At 34.3% G+C, this 17,408-nt stretch overlaps 2 protein-coding genes across 6 annotated transcripts in view; one reads left to right on the top strand and one right to left on the bottom strand.

Moving 5' to 3' along the window:
- Positions 1-16,122, bottom strand: part of LOC127879488 (uncharacterized) — a 43,590-nt gene extending 27,468 nt beyond the window's left edge. For 2 of the 4 annotated variants that reach the window (XR_008049119.1, XR_008049118.1), the window contains exon 1: positions 3,882-4,049. Coding sequence is in view for 1 of the 4 variants with exons in the window: in XM_052426339.1 (XP_052282299.1) it covers positions 10,064-10,097 (34 nt within the window). In the remaining 3 variants the exon portion in view is untranslated. Of the gene's footprint in view, positions 1-3,881; positions 4,050-10,063; positions 10,227-15,824 lie in introns of those variants that run through there. The other 2 variants (XR_008049120.1, XM_052426339.1) reach the window with 2 other exon arrangements.
- LOC127879482 (alpha/beta hydrolase domain-containing protein 17B-like) lies at positions 5,794-14,694 on the top strand. Of its 2 annotated transcripts, XR_008049114.1 has the most exons (3): positions 5,794-6,732; positions 8,600-9,152; positions 9,463-14,694. XR_008049114.1 is itself a non-coding variant. In XM_052426334.1 (2 exons), the coding sequence occupies exons 1-2, from the start codon at positions 6,086-6,088 to the stop codon at positions 8,817-8,819; spliced, it is 867 nt and encodes a 288-aa protein (XP_052282294.1). In that variant the 5' UTR covers positions 5,794-6,085; the 3' UTR covers positions 8,820-14,694. The 2 variants fall into 2 exon arrangements, 1 of the variants encoding a protein (XP_052282294.1); XM_052426334.1 differs by having other exon boundaries at positions 8,600-14,694.
- Positions 16,123-17,408: the final 1,286 nt, after the last annotated feature.

Here is a 17,408-nt window from a genome sequence, read left to right as displayed (position 1 = left end):
CAACAGCAGTTGGAAGTGACCTTAAATCACTACAATCCTCCCCCTCTTAATGTTACAAGGCCAGACATGCCCGCTACAGCATGTCATATGACACTTTTTTTGCTATATTATAGTGTCGACTGCTTCACAAGTGGCTCCTTGAAGCCATTAGAAATGTTTCCAGGCCAGACATGCCTGCCACAGCATGTCATATGACACTTTTTGCTATATGATAGTGTCGACCACTTCACAAGCGGCTCCTTGAAGCCATTAGAAAGCTCACACCCACGTTCTGAATCACAGTTCGTGTTTGCCTCGTCGCCATTATTGTAAAAATACGGAGCTTCAATGGGGATCGAACCCACGACCTCCAGAGTGGTAGTCAGACACTCTAACCGCGTCGCTAAAAAGCTAGCTCAACAGCAAGGCTGTTGGAAGTGACCTTAAATCACTACAGAAATGTATTCAAGAAAATGAGCTTTCTTTGATTTATACGGGCAAAAGCCTGCGAAGCGGGCGTTGACCGTTCATACATATGGGAATTTAAACATAAAATTACATAAGAATACCACATATGGATACGTCTCAAAAAAATTTGCCACGCGACATATATTTTCGCGATGCTATTTATGAACTTAAACAAATCAAAAACACTTTGACATATGCTAAATCACATGTAAATACATACCTCAGGAAAAGTTATATCAATGACATCATAATTGTGTAGCGGATCGCACTAAATATTCTCGCATTATTTGTTTTTCTTCGCAAACGTTCCAGAATTAAGTCATTACTCAATTATCTCCCCTGAATGCTCTTCTTCAGTGGGTATAAGCCGAAGACTGGTTCACTACATACAGTGACAGTCTTTACCAAACACAATTTAGGTGAACATAACCCGTCTTTAATATATTGCCGAATCTCAGATTTCTGTCGAATTTATTTGCTTTGGTCTTTTCGATATCTTATTGTTATTATTATCCTGACAAATCACAAACGCTTGTAAAAAATATTTGTTTTAAACATTATAGTTGGCATCTCTATTCTTCCAGTATTCTCGCGGTATTTCAATAACGACACCCTACTGTTTATTTGTCAGAATTTGTGACGCATTTTCCATTCGCTCTCAGAAAGAAGTTTTACGTGTGATCATGAGCAATATTCTGGTAAGTTGTCGTTGTTATCCACCAGAAACACATTTATTCACAAAATTTAAAGATATTCCAATCTAACTTTTTAGTCTTTTAGCTTTAATTTTTAACGTATTTACACCTCGTCTGCTCGCACTTTACCGATATCCCGAAAGGTTACATATCACTATAATTAGTTTAGGCCTAAAACCACAAAATCCGATACCTTTGGATTTTCGTACCACAATCTTACGTAAAAAAAATCTTCCAGATTCGAAATCAACAAAAAACAAGACATTTATAAATTGTCTGCATTATTGATCAAATTTAAAGATATTTGTTGGTTTTCCGTTTTTAGAAGCTGTATTGCCAAGGCAAGAGCTGGACATCATACAAGTCATTCTATCCAGCAAAACTGACAGTTTTGGTTTACAAAAATCAACAAAGGAGGGATTCCTGAACTATCAAAATTTCCAAGCTATACGCACAGTTATTATTTATGGTGATCTTTATTGGTTCTGTTTGTTTACTTGGATGGAACATGTGTGAACTTTTATAGAACTTTGAAAAGTCTATATATGTTTATCTATAAACAAAAATCAGCTATGGTATAATAAGATCAGATGTGCAAACAATGTCAAAGGGTTGTTAAATTAACAATTTGAAGGCAATTATGCTGAAAAAATATGAAAGTTCCCATGCAAATTTTGTCTGTATATCGACAAGTGTCTGCCGATAATTGTCAAACTAGTAATACAAAAACTTACCACAAGTATGTAAAAGCACTAAGTACCAGTGATCATTTTTAGTAAGATAGTGTAATTCTAAACAGTAGCAAATAGCTTGTTTAGTAAATGCATAATGCAATTAATATGATTTTCGTTCTATTGTGTAATTAATAAATTGGTTGTTACTTGTTAATCCATGATAAATGTTTTATGGCTAGTACAAAACCAGCAATGTTATTTTGTAAAAGGTAATACAATAACACCACTTTGTAATTTCATATACATAAATATGCTTGAAATGTAGGTTGATGACAGTGTTTTAGTTTTACTTATTTTGTAACTATTATTTTATGTGCAAATAAATGATGTGAAGTATTTTGTATCTCCACACAATACCACATACCTTTTTATATATGTTCTGTGTTATGTGTTATTTGAATGTTTAAATTAAAAAATATGGATGATATAACATGATGCATTCTAATATTTGCATTCAAATTGTAACTATAGAGCTAAGTGTATGCAGTTTAGACTGTGATTTTAGAATTGCTACAAAATGGCTAGTTTTTTAGTGGCGACAAAATTTAAACTATTCAACAATAGTTTGCGAAAGAAATTTAGAAACCTGCGCAAGATACCTATATTTATTAAATATTTTAATTGCAAAACAAGTATGTTGTTATGCTGTTACACATAATTATACATTGATAATAAATAAGAAGACAATTAGTGGTGTAAACGTTTCCCAACAGTAGAAATCATTCTTCTGATGAAGTCAGTGATATACAGACGAAAGCTCCAGGTATGGCTTTCAATACGTAGTGTGTGATTTGACAGTCTAAAACTTATTGGATTAAAAAAAATCATGTCAAATTTGTCAATCAAAATTGATTTGACACATCACATGAATTTGATTATGTTAAATCAGTGTACTGTATGCTAAATGCAACTGCTTTAGCAAGCTGTCAAGTTGAATTGAGAGATTTGATGAAACAAACTGTTTCCTGGATAGGACCAGTACTTAGTTTGTATATGACGTACCATGACGTCGAAAGTCTACAAGACCTACTAGGTAGAAAGAGTAATGTACTTCGACGTACAATTTTCACCGACCCTTGAGTGTTAGCCAATCAGAAGACACCTTACGTCTGTTGCTTTTAGAGATATTTGACATTGAACATTATTATTATTTATACCGAATTATGCGACTATCGACCGCTAACTCATAGATACTGTGCGTATTTATTAAACATTATTATTATTATAATTTATACCAAATACGCACAATATGAGTTAGCGGTCGATAGTCGCATAATTTGGTATAAATTACCCACTTAAGGGATCAATACAGAGACCTCTCTTTCCCAGTGACTAAGCCAGTTAGCAGACACTCCATCCACTATACCACAGACACCAAACCAGCTATAAATTCCTATGGCTAGAAAACAAAAAAATATCAGATGCTAGATCTGTAAGCTTGGAACATGTAACTCGTTTTAAGATTGATTTTTTTGGATGCATTACTTAATTATTGCAACAATTATAATATTTTGAACACAATCATGTCCATATATTTATTAAAAATACATGGTTATCAAAAAAACTTAAAAACCTTTTGCCCGTAAATTAGGTAGCACCTATAATCATATTAGCTTGACATAAATATGTTACAACTCTGGTTGACTTTCAATAAGGGGGTTGGCTTCAGCGTACAGGTATGTCAATACTATATAAACTGTACGCTGAAGTTTCTTTAGCTAGGCCGAATGTATAGGAAAGAAGGCTAAATTGATTAACACTTGTGGCAGCGATTGTTGATTCTTCCAAACTGTTCCAGTAATGAATTGATCTTTGACTAAAGGTGTTGAGTCTTACATTACTTTTTGAATTCTTGCCTCTTAGTTTCAAGTGATGACCACAAAGATTATCCTCAGCCAGATCGAACAATTTTCCCCCCTTTTAATTATTGAAACATACTATTGGACAATGACAACATTTGTGTGTATACATATAATAAAAAAAATAAGATAAAGAGAAAAAATACCTGTATTTTACGCTACTTTATAAATGAGTACACACAAATATGCTCTTTGAAGCTGGTTATTTTGTGTCACTTGTGCAATACAAAATAATAAACAGGAAGTTTTTTGATGGCATTATTGGTTGACCTGCTCTCCCATAAACCGATTTTATGTTTTAGCCTTACTGGTTACACTGCAGTAACAACAGACACACACATTTTCTAAGCAGAGTTGTCGTTCGTACCTCAACATGAACCGCAGTGTAAGAGAGTGGCACAATAGGATCAAGTAACGACACAATAACAGATGCACCGACACCCCTATAAATGTTTAACACATAAAAAGTCAGTTTTATATACAATTGTTTCCAGTTCCCGCGTAGCTCAGTTTTGAATTCCGCGTAAATTATTAGAGTCAAAACGGCCCCAAGTCAAAACGTCCCCAAGTCAAAACTAGTCAAAACGGCCCCACTTTGGTCAAAACGTCCCCAAAGTCATTTTTAAAGATGGTCTAGTTACTATGACACCTGGTTACTTAAGGCCCGTACCCAGCTGCGGGCCCTGAGGCCCGCCCCCCCCCCCTCCAGCTGGCTGTTGAGTTATGTTTGTTTTTTTAAATAATGGGCCTTCTTCGAATTGTTCTCATAAAACGGCCAACAGAACACCTTTTCTCAATACAAAATAGCAGATGTGTTTTATTGTCCCTGATTAGCGCGGATTAGCGCTTACTTATGGAGATAAGCCCCAAGGCAATGTTTTCTTATCGCCGTGTACACACATATTCGGCTAGATTGCACTTTACCGGTACGCAGTTGTTAACCACTATTGACAAAGCGGGGGTTTGGGGGCGGTAGCCCCCGATACTAAGGAAATATATCGGATAAAAAGGATTATTAAGTGTTGCTGTAAGTGTTCGGTGTTGTGGGTTAGGGTTAGGGTTAGTGTACGCTTTTCCGTTCTTTTTTACGTACCGGTAAAGTGCAATTGCCCCACATATTCAATCAGTCAATTACCCCTTGTGATCATGGATGCTTTATCTATCGATGATTGATGTAACACGTCTTTTGATTGGTCAAGGAAAGAGAATCAGCGAATCAAAGTAACTAATACACGCGGTTTGAACAAATAATGTTGAGAATTAATTATAGGTATTGATACTCGTTATTTTTTGAAAAGGTACACATCTTTGTCTTAGTCCAAGGTCCATAACTTCGCAAAAAATCAATGGACCGGAACGAAACTCATACGTCATTTGTAGGTAATGTAGGTAGACCTTATAGTGTTTTGCAAATAATTCCGGAAAATGATATGCCGGACGACCAAATGGACGGAGAGTCCAACTGCTATATGCCATTCTATCGGGGGCATCAAAACCAGCTCAATATATGAAAGAGGTTCGTAAAAAGCCTCCGGAAAACAGTTATTGTAGAGAAATTTTTAAAGTCCAAGGGCCGGGAGACCCCTACTGCACCCTCCCCGGTTCGGTCCCCCAGTCAAAAATTCCTGCGTGCGGCCTTGACTTCGGTATCGTAAAACAGTGCCACTACGGCACATGGGTTTTAATTTGAAATGAAACAAAACACTTAAACTATAATAATTGTTTGCAATTAGTATTAGACTATTTTAACGTCTGTAAAAATATAAATATAAAAAATCGATGCAGTCGGTCGGTCGGTCCGTCCGTTCGTCCGTCGGTCGATCTGCATGACCCTCAATAAATATATTGTTTGATACGTTTAGACTCAAAAGGATGGCCGATTGTTTTGTCAAATTCGCTGATATGAATGTAGAGTTGAAAAAAAGACAATGTTTTGAAATTTCATTCAATTTTTAGACATTATTATCAAATATATATATCAACCGTAACACACCGTCAAAATATACAAAATGTAGTTATCAGTAACCCTCTAATCGATTATTTGGTGCATTTGTATTCACAATTCGTAAAATATCTTTACGAAGATGTTTTGAGTGAAGTAAAATCGCTTCTAAAAATAAAAATCTATCTTTTTTTTTGACACATTACATTATTTATTGGAAACACTTGCAGATAGAACAAACTACAGTAAAAGACAACTTCCTTCTATGACGTCACCGGAAATCAAAGGAATTGTCATCGATCTGGGAGAGGTTTATGAAAATTATCAGCATCTTTTCAGTCATGTCAATTAGATAGCGGTAATACATATTGTTCGTTTCTACAAAATAGTCTTCTGTGACTCGCTAAAATGAACGGGCTATCCTTTAGTGAGTTGTGTTGTTTGTTTTGTTGTCCGCCATGTCCATCCAGAATTGCTGCGAAATTGGCGTTTCTGCCTCCGGATCCAACCTACTCACTGGTCCACGATGAAGCAAACTCAAGATACAGTTTTCATCTCACAGACCGCGCCGAATGGCAGTATTCACAACGTGAACTGGACTTAATAGAAGTCTTTCAAACTAGAACCTCAAAGGGGAATAGGATCTCGTGCATGTACGCTAAGTGTTCACCCAATGCACGGTACACATTGTTATTTAGTCATGGAAATGCTGTTGATCTGGGGCAAATGAGCAGCTTCTACATTGGACTTGGAACCCGAATAAATTGTAACATTTTTAGCTATGATTATTCAGGCTATGGTACTAGTACAGGGAAGCCATCAGAAAAAAATCTGTATGCAGACATTGATGCAGCTTGGCAGTCGCTTAGGTCAAGATATGGAATTTGCCCTCAAAACATTATACTCTATGGACAAAGTATAGGGACAGTTCCCACTGTAGATCTTGCCGCCCGATATGAGGTAGCTGCTGTTGTACTGCACTCTCCCTTAATGTCAGGAATGAGAGTGGCTTTCCCAGAAACAAAACGCACATGGTTTTTTGATGCATTTCCAAGGTAATAAATGATATTGCATTTGTTTACAGTACAGTCCACATGTTTTCCCCAATTTTCCTCGCTACTCCGCGGGCACGCTTATGGAGGGAGATTAAGAACATCCCGTGATACTTGGAGTTTGCCTGATTGGGGTCTCCGAGGTTAACAATCGGCAAATTGATAAGCCGACGCGGCGGCCATCGTTGTAGGCAACGCGGAGGAAACTCGTGTTTAACGAGATAACGATCAATTTAACTTTGCTTGACTTCCTGATTTAAATAAAATTTCATTTATTACAAGTTTTTGTACATACTGCGTATGACGCAATAAAACATTTTTTGTACATGATCGTATTGCATTTAATCAAAATTTAAATTTTCTCGTCCAATGAAAGCTGCATCCCATAATGCACTGTACTCTTTACACTAATGAAAAATGGCATAGGCATAAGGTTGTGTTTATGAAATTCTTAAACATATTTATCGTCATAAATGTTTAAGATTATTTTTTCGTAAGTGATGTAATTATATTGGATTATCAGATAAATGTGAACATTAGAAAAGCAGTATGTATACATTTATCGATACGATTCGGTTGATTAGCCACAGTATTTAAAAAAAAATTAATTACAATGTTTTTATATTATGGCATGCACAGTAGCACACTGCTACCGCGGTGTTGCCCGGCGGTGTCTTGATAAAAGAAATCGTCTGCATTTACCGACTAGGCTAAAGTAATACATGTCGCGGGTATTAGCTAACTCGGCGGAAAGCCAAGCGTTTAAGCGCGTACACCTTGCCTTCACTGCAGCGGAAGCACTCGCTAGCAGACCAAAGCCCCCAGAGGGAGTAAGTTTTTTGGGAAAACTTGTAGACAGTACTGTATGTCTACAATCTTTTGTTTGAAGGATGACAACAGCTGATCTAATTTTATATATAATGTATCTTGTTTGTAGAGTTAATTTATTTATAATTTCATTAATTAATAAATTTTGGCAGCATGTTATGTATTGATATATCATTAATTACAGTTTAACAATGCAAATTATCATTACATTGTACTTACATTATTCTTGCATAGTTTTGCCCATTATTTATTTTCATGCTTTTTTTTTCAATGTCCTAATTCTAGTACTTCTTAATAGTGAAAATGTTGTATTTTTCAACATAATGATCTAGGACCAATAGCCTCAGAATCTTTATTTAATTGATAAAGATCTTATTCTTTTCTAGGCATTTTTTGGCTGATTTAATATCAATTATTGGGTCATATTGACATTTCAAAATCTGAGCATTCACCCAATAATATCTTGTCTTCTGTTATTGTTTCTAGTTTTGGCAAATATGGAGTTGTTTAATGGTGTTATGTCGAGTCTCACAACAATATAGATTTTATGTTAGAACATGTGGGAGACTGATACAATTTAAAGAAGAAATAGTAACCTTGATGCAGGTGTAAGTTCATTTGGTTAGTAAGAGTATTTGTTTTATTATTATTAAACAGGTTTTTCTGGTATTTTCCTTGGGCTTTTTGTCCCAAAGGATTAAGCGGTTGGTAATCATGCAGCTGACACTGACTTGCTCAGTTCTAGTAAATTTTAACTTAAGTGAAATAATAAAACTGGGGATTGGGGCCGGGTCCTAACAGTTACATGGGGGAATTTTGCGCTGTTTTGGGCGAAAATGGGAATCGTAGAATATCTATAAAAGTAAATAAAATATTATTTTTCTTAGAGGGGAAGTTTTAGCTGAAAAGGGGAAAAAAGTATACTATTTAAGGGGGGGAATAGGGCTGAATTTCGGCCCCAAAAAATGCCAAATGAGGGCCCTGCTGTATGTTATAAGCCATTATTTACTCCCTCAAACAAATCTTTATCGTTGTTTTGCAGCATTGACAAAGTACAGAAAATAACATCACCTGTGCTAGTGATTCATGGAACTGAAGATGAAGTGATAGATTTCTCCCACGGCCTTGCAATATTTGAACGCTGCCCACGTACAGTTGAACCATTGTGGGTAGAGGGAGCTGGACATAACGATGTGGAATTGTTTGGGCCATATCTTGAGCGACTGAAACAGTTTGTGACTGTGGACTTGGCTGTCAACTGACGCCAGCAGACGGGAGAGGGTGGGGATTGTAACAATGCAACTGTTGCCCAGTTAGATTTGGTCACGGAGCTGGAAACACTTTTGTGATGCAGCTATTGCAGCAAAGCCGGGCTGTGTCCTTATCAACTGTGAATAAATTACTACCAGTATCAATGATTTTTATGTCCCCCTTTATAGTAGTGGGGAACATATTGTTTTTGCCCTGTCTGTTGGTCTGTTTGCGCCAACTTTAACATTTTGCAATAACTTTTGCTATATTGAAGATAGCAACTTCATATTTGGCATGCATGTGTATCTCATGAAGCTGCACATTTTGAGTGGTGAAAGGTCAAGGTCAAGTTCAGAGGTCAAATATATGTGGCCAAAATCGCTAATTTTATGAATACTTTTGCAATATTGAAGATAGCAACTTGATATTTGGCATGCATGTGTATCTCATGGAGCTGCACATTTTGAGTGGTGAAAGGTCAAGGTCAAGGTCATCCTTCAAGGTCAGAGTTCAAATATATGTGGCCCAAATCGCTTATTTTATAAATACTTTTGCAATATTGAAGATAGCAACTTGATATTTGGCATGCATGTGCATCTCATGGAGCTGCACATTTTGAGTGGTGAAATGTCAAGGTCAAGGTCATCCTTTAAGGTCAGAGGTCAAATATATGTGGCCCAAATCGCTTATTTTATGAATACTTTTGCAATATTGAAGATAGCAACTTGATATTTGGCATGCATGTGTATCTCATGGAGCTGCACATTTTGAGTGGTGAAAGGTCAAGGTTATCCTTCACAAGGTCAAGGTCATCCTTCAAGGTCAAACATCATATAGGGGGACATTGTGTTTCACAAACACATCTTGTTGCTATAGTTACTATAGTGAATAATCATTAATTCACTGAGTCTCACTCAGTTGAATATTTAATTTTCTTGGTATATTTTTATACTTGTACTTGGTATGTGTAAAAATTGCAAAATAAGAACATTTTTATTTGTACTGGTGTAACTATTTGCTATTTGTTATTTAAAAAAAACTTGCATCGAGTTGTTAGAAAATTTTATTTATTATTTTGACAGCTTTTTGGGGTTAATTAAAATTTAATTGTGTTAAAGGAATTTGAATGCCTTGTTATATTTTCTGCACTTTTTTAAGAATAAATCAAAATGTAACAAATACAAAATTTGGACAATTCAAAATAGTCAAATATTTATCCAGGAAATTCAGGTCTTTTTCTTTTATTTACTCTTACCTGCAGTGTACATGTACATCATCATGAATTGCATACTTGTACTTGTAATTATCACATTACAGATGAGAGTGCTTTACTAATTACTTTATACTCAGTTGAAGGCTGAATGTTCCCAATTTATCCGATGTTCTATCAAACCTGCATTGTACTCCTGTCATGTCTGGATAATGTCTTACTGCACATTATGAATGTGCATATGTTTACATGAGACAGGCGTATGGTTTTAGTGTACTGATAAGATCAATGTTTGAATTCCTTCATAAAGTATGTACAGGTGTGTAGAATTATATCAGCAATAATACATGCTAGAGTTCAATGCATGTAAAATGTTATATTTACCATTAAAGTGCTTCAACAAACAGTGCGGTCACCAGTAAGAATTGTTGCAATGTAGCCTGTATAAAAATGTGCTACATAATATATGACTATCGTTGTATGTCTTATTGGTCTTTGAAAATACCAGTGGTTGTTTTGGGCGAGCAAGTCAGAATTCCTATACTTTTTAACATCAGAGAAAAAAACTGAAAATGTATTTATAAGTAAACTTTTATTCAAAAGAAGACTATTTGTTATAAGGCAATGATTACAGTTGCTGAAAAATTGATCCATGCAAATAAATGGGTATTTAATAAAATCCCTCCAGCAAATAAGCTTCCTTTTATACGTTTATTTTTTCAACTCCCACACCAAAAGCATTTTTCTAGGAGTAATACTCATTTTTACATGCATCTTTCATTCGGCACCAAGTGCTCAAAAACTGATAACAACTGTGTAAAAATGCATCATTGTAATGCAGCGAACCTGTTACATCATTTAAAATATTTGTTTAAGTGTTTGGAATGCAAATCTATTCCTAAGCAGGTTAAGTGTAATTTGATGTACATGTCACATGGAAGTTTGTGACGGATTTGATAATATAAACCTTAAACAATATAACAGAAACGTTGGTAATAATTATTGAAACACATGTAAGAAATTGAGGATATTGTTGGATTAGGTGGATTATCGATTTTAATTCACAAGTGATCATAGAAAATAATATTTTCATGAGTGTTGCTGCCACGAGTGAAAATATATATTTTCTATTATCACGGGCGTTCAAGTATCCAACAAATTTTCTTTTTATTTAATGCTTTTTTCACAGTTCAAATACATTGTTAAAGATCTCTATGTATTGGATCTCCAGAGGGAGGAAATTATTAAAACTTCACACAAACTTGTTTGTATTTTTGTATTTACTTCCGTTGTGATCGACAGAAGAAAACGCTATGTAAAGTTGTCATAATAATCGTTTACTGAAGAAGGCCTTTGGCCGAAATATTTAATAAAAGAGCATTGTTAAAGAGATTAACTAAAGAATTTCGCTAGGATAATGACGTCATTTCGTAAAAAAAAAATGACGTCATTTCACAGTAAACAGTTTTATCGATAATTTTCACTGTTAATTTTCACTGTTTAAACAGTGAAATTATCAGTTTTAATTCACTGATATTTCTCTATAATCTACCGGAAAGAATACAATATATAACTATATTCATAAAATGAATGTTAGCTTGCAGATTATTCAAACAGCTTTTCTTCTTCCATTTTGTTACTTAACCTTTTTTTTTTAACTTACCTTTCTCGCCAGTAAATCTTATCCCAAGTTAATTTGAATCAGATGTTTTGTACATGTATATTGTAGACAGGAAAGTAGAACATTTATTACTTTATTGTGTATTGCATAATTTTTAATTTTAACCTATGTATGCATGAATTACACATATACATATAGTTTTCAATGGTGTCAACTTTACATTTTGTGTAATTGATATCATTTCTGATTTATGTTACTATGTATCATATGACTTGCACATACTTGATGAAGATTATCTTTTTGCGCAATTCTAAATCTTCATTTAATAGATACAAGTTTACTTAACAATGAACAAATTGTAAAAAAACTTTAAGCACAAATACATTATAACATAGAATAGTTAATATAAAAAACGAGGCAGTATAGAACAGGCTCACCCGTAAAATATTACTTTCATGTGCTTTCTTGACTGAATCTTGACACAGCTGCAAGTCATAAGAGGAATATTTGTCCACTAATATTATGTTCAACAGTTAAAGATAATTGATGAGTTTAAAAAGAACATACATGTGAACCATGTTCCAAATAGGTTGTTCTGTGTTACCATACATATCAGAAAACATAAAAGTTTGTGGGATGGTTTGTTCATATTTTTAGTATACATTTATTAATTTCGCATGCAATGTGAGCAGTTTCTTCATACTTTAGAAGTATATTCCATTTGTGGAATATGTTATAAAGATATATCTGTAAAATGAGCGGCATTACTTTACAATGTGTCTTCTGCCATATGCGGTCAGCCTAGCTACACTGTCCACTCATGAAACTGTGAAACCGTACATGACTTTGAGAAAGACAGTGTAGCTCCTGACCACACTGCAAAATTGCGAAGGCTGTACTCGAGCTTCACTGGTTGCACATCGTATAAGACCCATTTTGACATTTAGTTTTCAAATGTGCTGAATTATTTGTAAGATGTACCGGTACAGAGCTTCATACTATGCTTTGCATTTGGTTTGTTTATGTTATAATGTTTTGTTTTGTGTTTTAAGATTATATTGTTTGTATCAATAAACAAAAATAAGTGTTCATTTCGTAACTCTGGTTTGAAACATGTCTTATATTTTGTGCTCATCCCTAGGGTTAAAACTGTTGAACTTTGTGGGTGTTTGTAGTCACTTTACATTAACTTACTGTACATAGATGTGACTTCATAGAATGTTGTGTTAAACCTCATTCCATATTATCTGCTGTATTTAATTTAAATAAAAAGCAAATGGAGTTGGTTGTTGTTATAAGGGTAGATTCTCAAATTTTGCACTTCATTTAGTTTGATGTTGTGTTATTTAATAGTATGAAGCATGTACTTTTTATTGAAAATAACCATGGCAAAATTTTAAAGCTTCTTTCAGCAGTATTAAAGAAATAACTTAAGTAAATAGAATTGTTATTTAAATACTAAAAAGCATTTAAGAAAAAATGAGCAAGGATGTCATCTGGGTTTCACAATGATTATTTACTTTCGTCAAAATCCTCCTATTCACTGATTTGATTATTTGTTTTTTAAATACAAATTTATTTATTGAATGTTCATTGGAACAATAACTTTAAGTGAATCCTTTAAGAAAACCTGTTTATTACATCCCTCTAAGGTCTATGGCATGATTGCACTATTGATTGCATAAATGAAAACGCTGTGTAGTTAACCAGTCACTATTTGTCACTAAACATTTATCAGACAAATGATGGGTTTTTGTTCCAGTGGGAAAGAATGTCACATGGTTATATGAAAAGTTTGCTTGGAGTCTTTGGCTAGACAACTTTAACCAGGGATTAATGCCTATGTATTTAATTTATTGTGGTCTTAAAATCAATTTGCTTGGTTCTGTTAATTATATTTAAATGATGTTTTTTTAATTTTGAAATTCATTTCCTCTGTAGGTACTTCAACACAAGTTGCTGTTATTCTTGACTTTTCTATTTATGTATATATTTTGTTCCACGGATATGATGCTCTATATGTACACAATGTACATGTAGCTATAGGAATGGTACACATTTTAAACTTTACTCAGTTTAGTCTGTACTTGATGTAATACAGGGTGGTTGTATAACATAGAATGTAAACAAATGAAAAACCTAAGGTATAATAAAGTTCCAAAGATTTCCTCAAATTAGATTTTATTTGCTTAATTTACTTGCTATGCATCATTTTAGTTGGAATTATTTTTGTGAATGGACCGTTGAATTCTATTGTATTGAACATTTTGTAAACTACAATATTTGATTTACAAAAATAAAAATATATGTAAATATTAAATGTGCAATGTATTAAATAGATATACATTATCTGTGAATTATCTATTGTTTGTCTCAGTTGTTATATGTGTTACATAAGTCTCTGCTCAGTTATTTAATGCAGGGTGTTGACAGAATTGTATTTTTTTTGCTATATTAGGACTGATACTAACAATTCTGCTAACAAGTCCATAACTGATCAAATTATGTCTATTTTTGTTCAGGTGAAAGTCTGTGGACAATTGCTGTTGGACCGGCCCAGTGTTTTTTTTTAAGTAAAAAGTACATTTATGTAAATTCGTACACAAAAACTTACACAAATAAATCTTATGCAAACTGGACAGAAATGACAATATATTTTAAAACTTTTTTAAGAAGCTAAACTTGATTGACTAAGCTGCTTATAATTGAGTACATCGATTTTATCTACAAGAATTGTTTCATTAATTTCCATGTGTCTTAATTTCAATCAGAATTAGTTTGTCTTTCATGAATTCAGTTGCTCCATGTTTATGTGTTTCGGGTTTGAACTTGTCCATTTTACCAAAGGTATTTTGAGTGCAGTTTAGAGGTCCCAGCACATAACTCTGCTATTAGCACTTTGTTATCTGTTGCACTATGCTTATACCTTTATTTGATTTATCATCCTTATGTTGCATGTTTGCATTTCTTTTGTATTGTTCTGATTATTTAGTCCATAAAATGTTATGTAACATGCCAATTACTCTGAATTTAGACAATAAAATGTTACAGTACAGAGTGTACTTGTTTTGTGGGGACAACATGGTACTTTCAGATGTGGTGAAATACAGTGTGGGGTCACAATACCAGTGATGAATTTCACCTTAACCCTTTCCCCCATAAGAAGCAAAATGAAAATGGATTTTGCAATCAGCATAAAACCAGAACAGCCTGCGAGTAACTCACAGTCTGTTCAGGTTTTGTGCTGTTTGCTGCTCATCAGTAACTTAAGGGTCGGAAATGAAGCCTTTAAAACTTGAATTTAGTGAGAAAGGCCTTCAATTAAATATAACCTTCTAAGGGACTGCAAATGCGTGAAAATACCTATCTAAGAGGGAAAGGGTTAATAAAACATTAACCCTTTGCATGCTGGGAAATTTGTCGTCTGCTAAAATGTCGTTTGCTGAATTTCTTAAATTAGCATTTTCTTCGATTTTTTTCAGAGAATATCAGAATAGCAAACAGTTTGGATCCTGATGAGACGCCACGTTCTGTGGTGTCTCATCTGGATCCAAACTGTTTGTAAAGGCCTTCAAAATATGGTTCCTGCACTGAAAGGGTTAATATCTTTTGCTGCAGCTTTTAGGCCATGCACACACAATTTGCCTACATCTTGGTACATTGAACCTTATTCAGATATTGGTGTTTGTCTCGTCCATAGCAAATATGAAGCTATGACTAACTACTGTAGTTAAACAAAAACAAGAGGGCCATGGGCCCTAAGGCGTTCACCTGAGATTGAAGGAACTAAACTTTTCTGGGAAGGTGGAGTTCAAAATAATAAAAAAATAAAGTACTTCATGAAACAAATATTTAATCATAAGGTTCACAAGAAGAAATTTGCTCGCCCCTGGAAACCATGCTCTTCAGAGCACCGAAACCATTTCCAAACTAAATCAAGATATTGTAGGAACATATGTTCTCAGCATATTTCATTAAGATTGAACTAAAATATGACTTATAGAGAGTTCACAATGTTTCACTATAGCAATAAAAGAAATATGCCACCCACCTCAAGGCCTTGCTTTTAAACAAACTGTAACTATTTTCAGACTCACCTTGCAATGATATTTCAAATTAAAACAACAATCAACCCTATTTACAACACAAAACTTTGATACCGGTAATTACACAAAAGCTACTGACCTCATCGATAAACTGTGTGCCATAACAATTTCCCAGCTGAGGCCTATTTCTAGGGACTGGGCATTTAAGCTGCAAGCCTATTACACAATCACATTACCATTTCAAAAGGCATCAATGAATACTACTGTACCAGCACATTTCAGGCACAGTCAATAGAGAATAAATTAGTTGCTGATAAGAAGGTGGCTGAATGGATTAAAGAGTGCATTCCTGACAAGCCATGCATTCATGATTGGAGGTCAAACACAATTCAAGTTATATACAGTTTAGTTATGTACAGATGTAAAACCAGTAAAACAACAAGAAGTGTTACATATGAATCTTCTAAGACCTTTCATTCACTGATCTTACTCTTTAAAACTCTTTTATACCTATGCTTGCATTGTTGCAGTACACTAGTGTTGATTGATGCCTTCTTACATAGCCTTCTTAAAGCTTCCTGGAATTTGCCCTAATAAACTGGGATCTCACATCAAAGACCTTTGTTTATATGTCAGATGAACACCATTTATACAGTTTGCAGTCAGTGGATAGTGTTTGTATGATTATCAAAGATTTGTGATTTTAACAGATTTTATTGTGGTTTCAATTTGAAAAATCATTGCAAGGTGAGTCTGAAAATTGTTCCAGTAGTTTAAAAAAAAATTGTCCAAAATAACACACATGTTCACTCTTCAAAATTTTAGACCAAAATTAACATCACTCATTATTTAAAAATCGTAAAAAATTTATTAAAAATACCTACATGGAATAATTTTTAAGTACAAAGAAATATTTCTCATATGGATATAACTAACAATACAGTCATACTGAATGTAACAAATTGCAATTTTCACAGACACTGATTCCCCCCCCCCCCCCATCCCCCGTCCAACAAATGTTTTAACAAATACATTTTATATTCTACACTGGAACAAAGACAAATGGTCATAATTCAGCCCAAACTGGTTGCAGTCAAGATTCCATCCGATCATAAACAAGTTGAGGTCAATAGACTGAAAGTTTAACTTTAACCCATTTATGCCGAGCGTCTAGAAAAAAGGCCTTGGCAAACAGCGTAGATCCAGATGAAACGGCACATGATAAGGCGTCTCATCTGGGTCTGCGCTGTTTGCTTATAGGAATTTCTGTAAGAAATATTCTAATATAGAAATAAATATACTAGACATCCCTCATTTTGGAAATAAATTGATCCAATTTAGAAGGATGGGAGAGTCCACTAGGCATAAATGGAATAAGTGCAATTCACAGTTATTAGATTGGAATTAAGTACACGTTTTGGGACAAACGTAGGTATTTACTTTAAGTACAATACTTTAATTTAAGCTTACCTTTCTACAGGGGCGTTAAAAAGGTAGGTTAATAACATCATGTGAGATCGTCTAACTATGCTAATGGATTGCACACACACATATACATGTATCTACATATGTGCATGAATGACTTGATTTGATCTATCACGATTTGTTGCTTCAGCGAACTGATGCTTATCTCATGCTTATTGAAGAGTTGAATATGCACGATTTGCAGTTAATACTTAACAGGCTAAAGACATTTATCCTAGCTCAGCTACTTAAATATTTG

Source organism: Dreissena polymorpha, chromosome 4, assembly GCF_020536995.1.
Source record: "Dreissena polymorpha isolate Duluth1 chromosome 4, UMN_Dpol_1.0, whole genome shotgun sequence".
NCBI lineage: Eukaryota > Metazoa > Mollusca > Bivalvia > Myida > Dreissenidae > Dreissena > Dreissena polymorpha.
This window is presented reverse-complemented; position numbering and strand designations above follow the sequence as displayed.

Coding starts and splice junctions, on each gene's coding strand:
- LOC127879482 (XM_052426334.1), top strand. CDS start 6,086: ATGAACGGGCTATCCTTTAGTGAGTTGTGTTGTTTGTTTTGTTGTCCG. Junction 6,733..8,599: donor TTTTTTGATGCATTTCCAAG/GTAATAAATGAT, acceptor GTTGTTTTGCAG/CATTGACAAAGTACAGAAAA.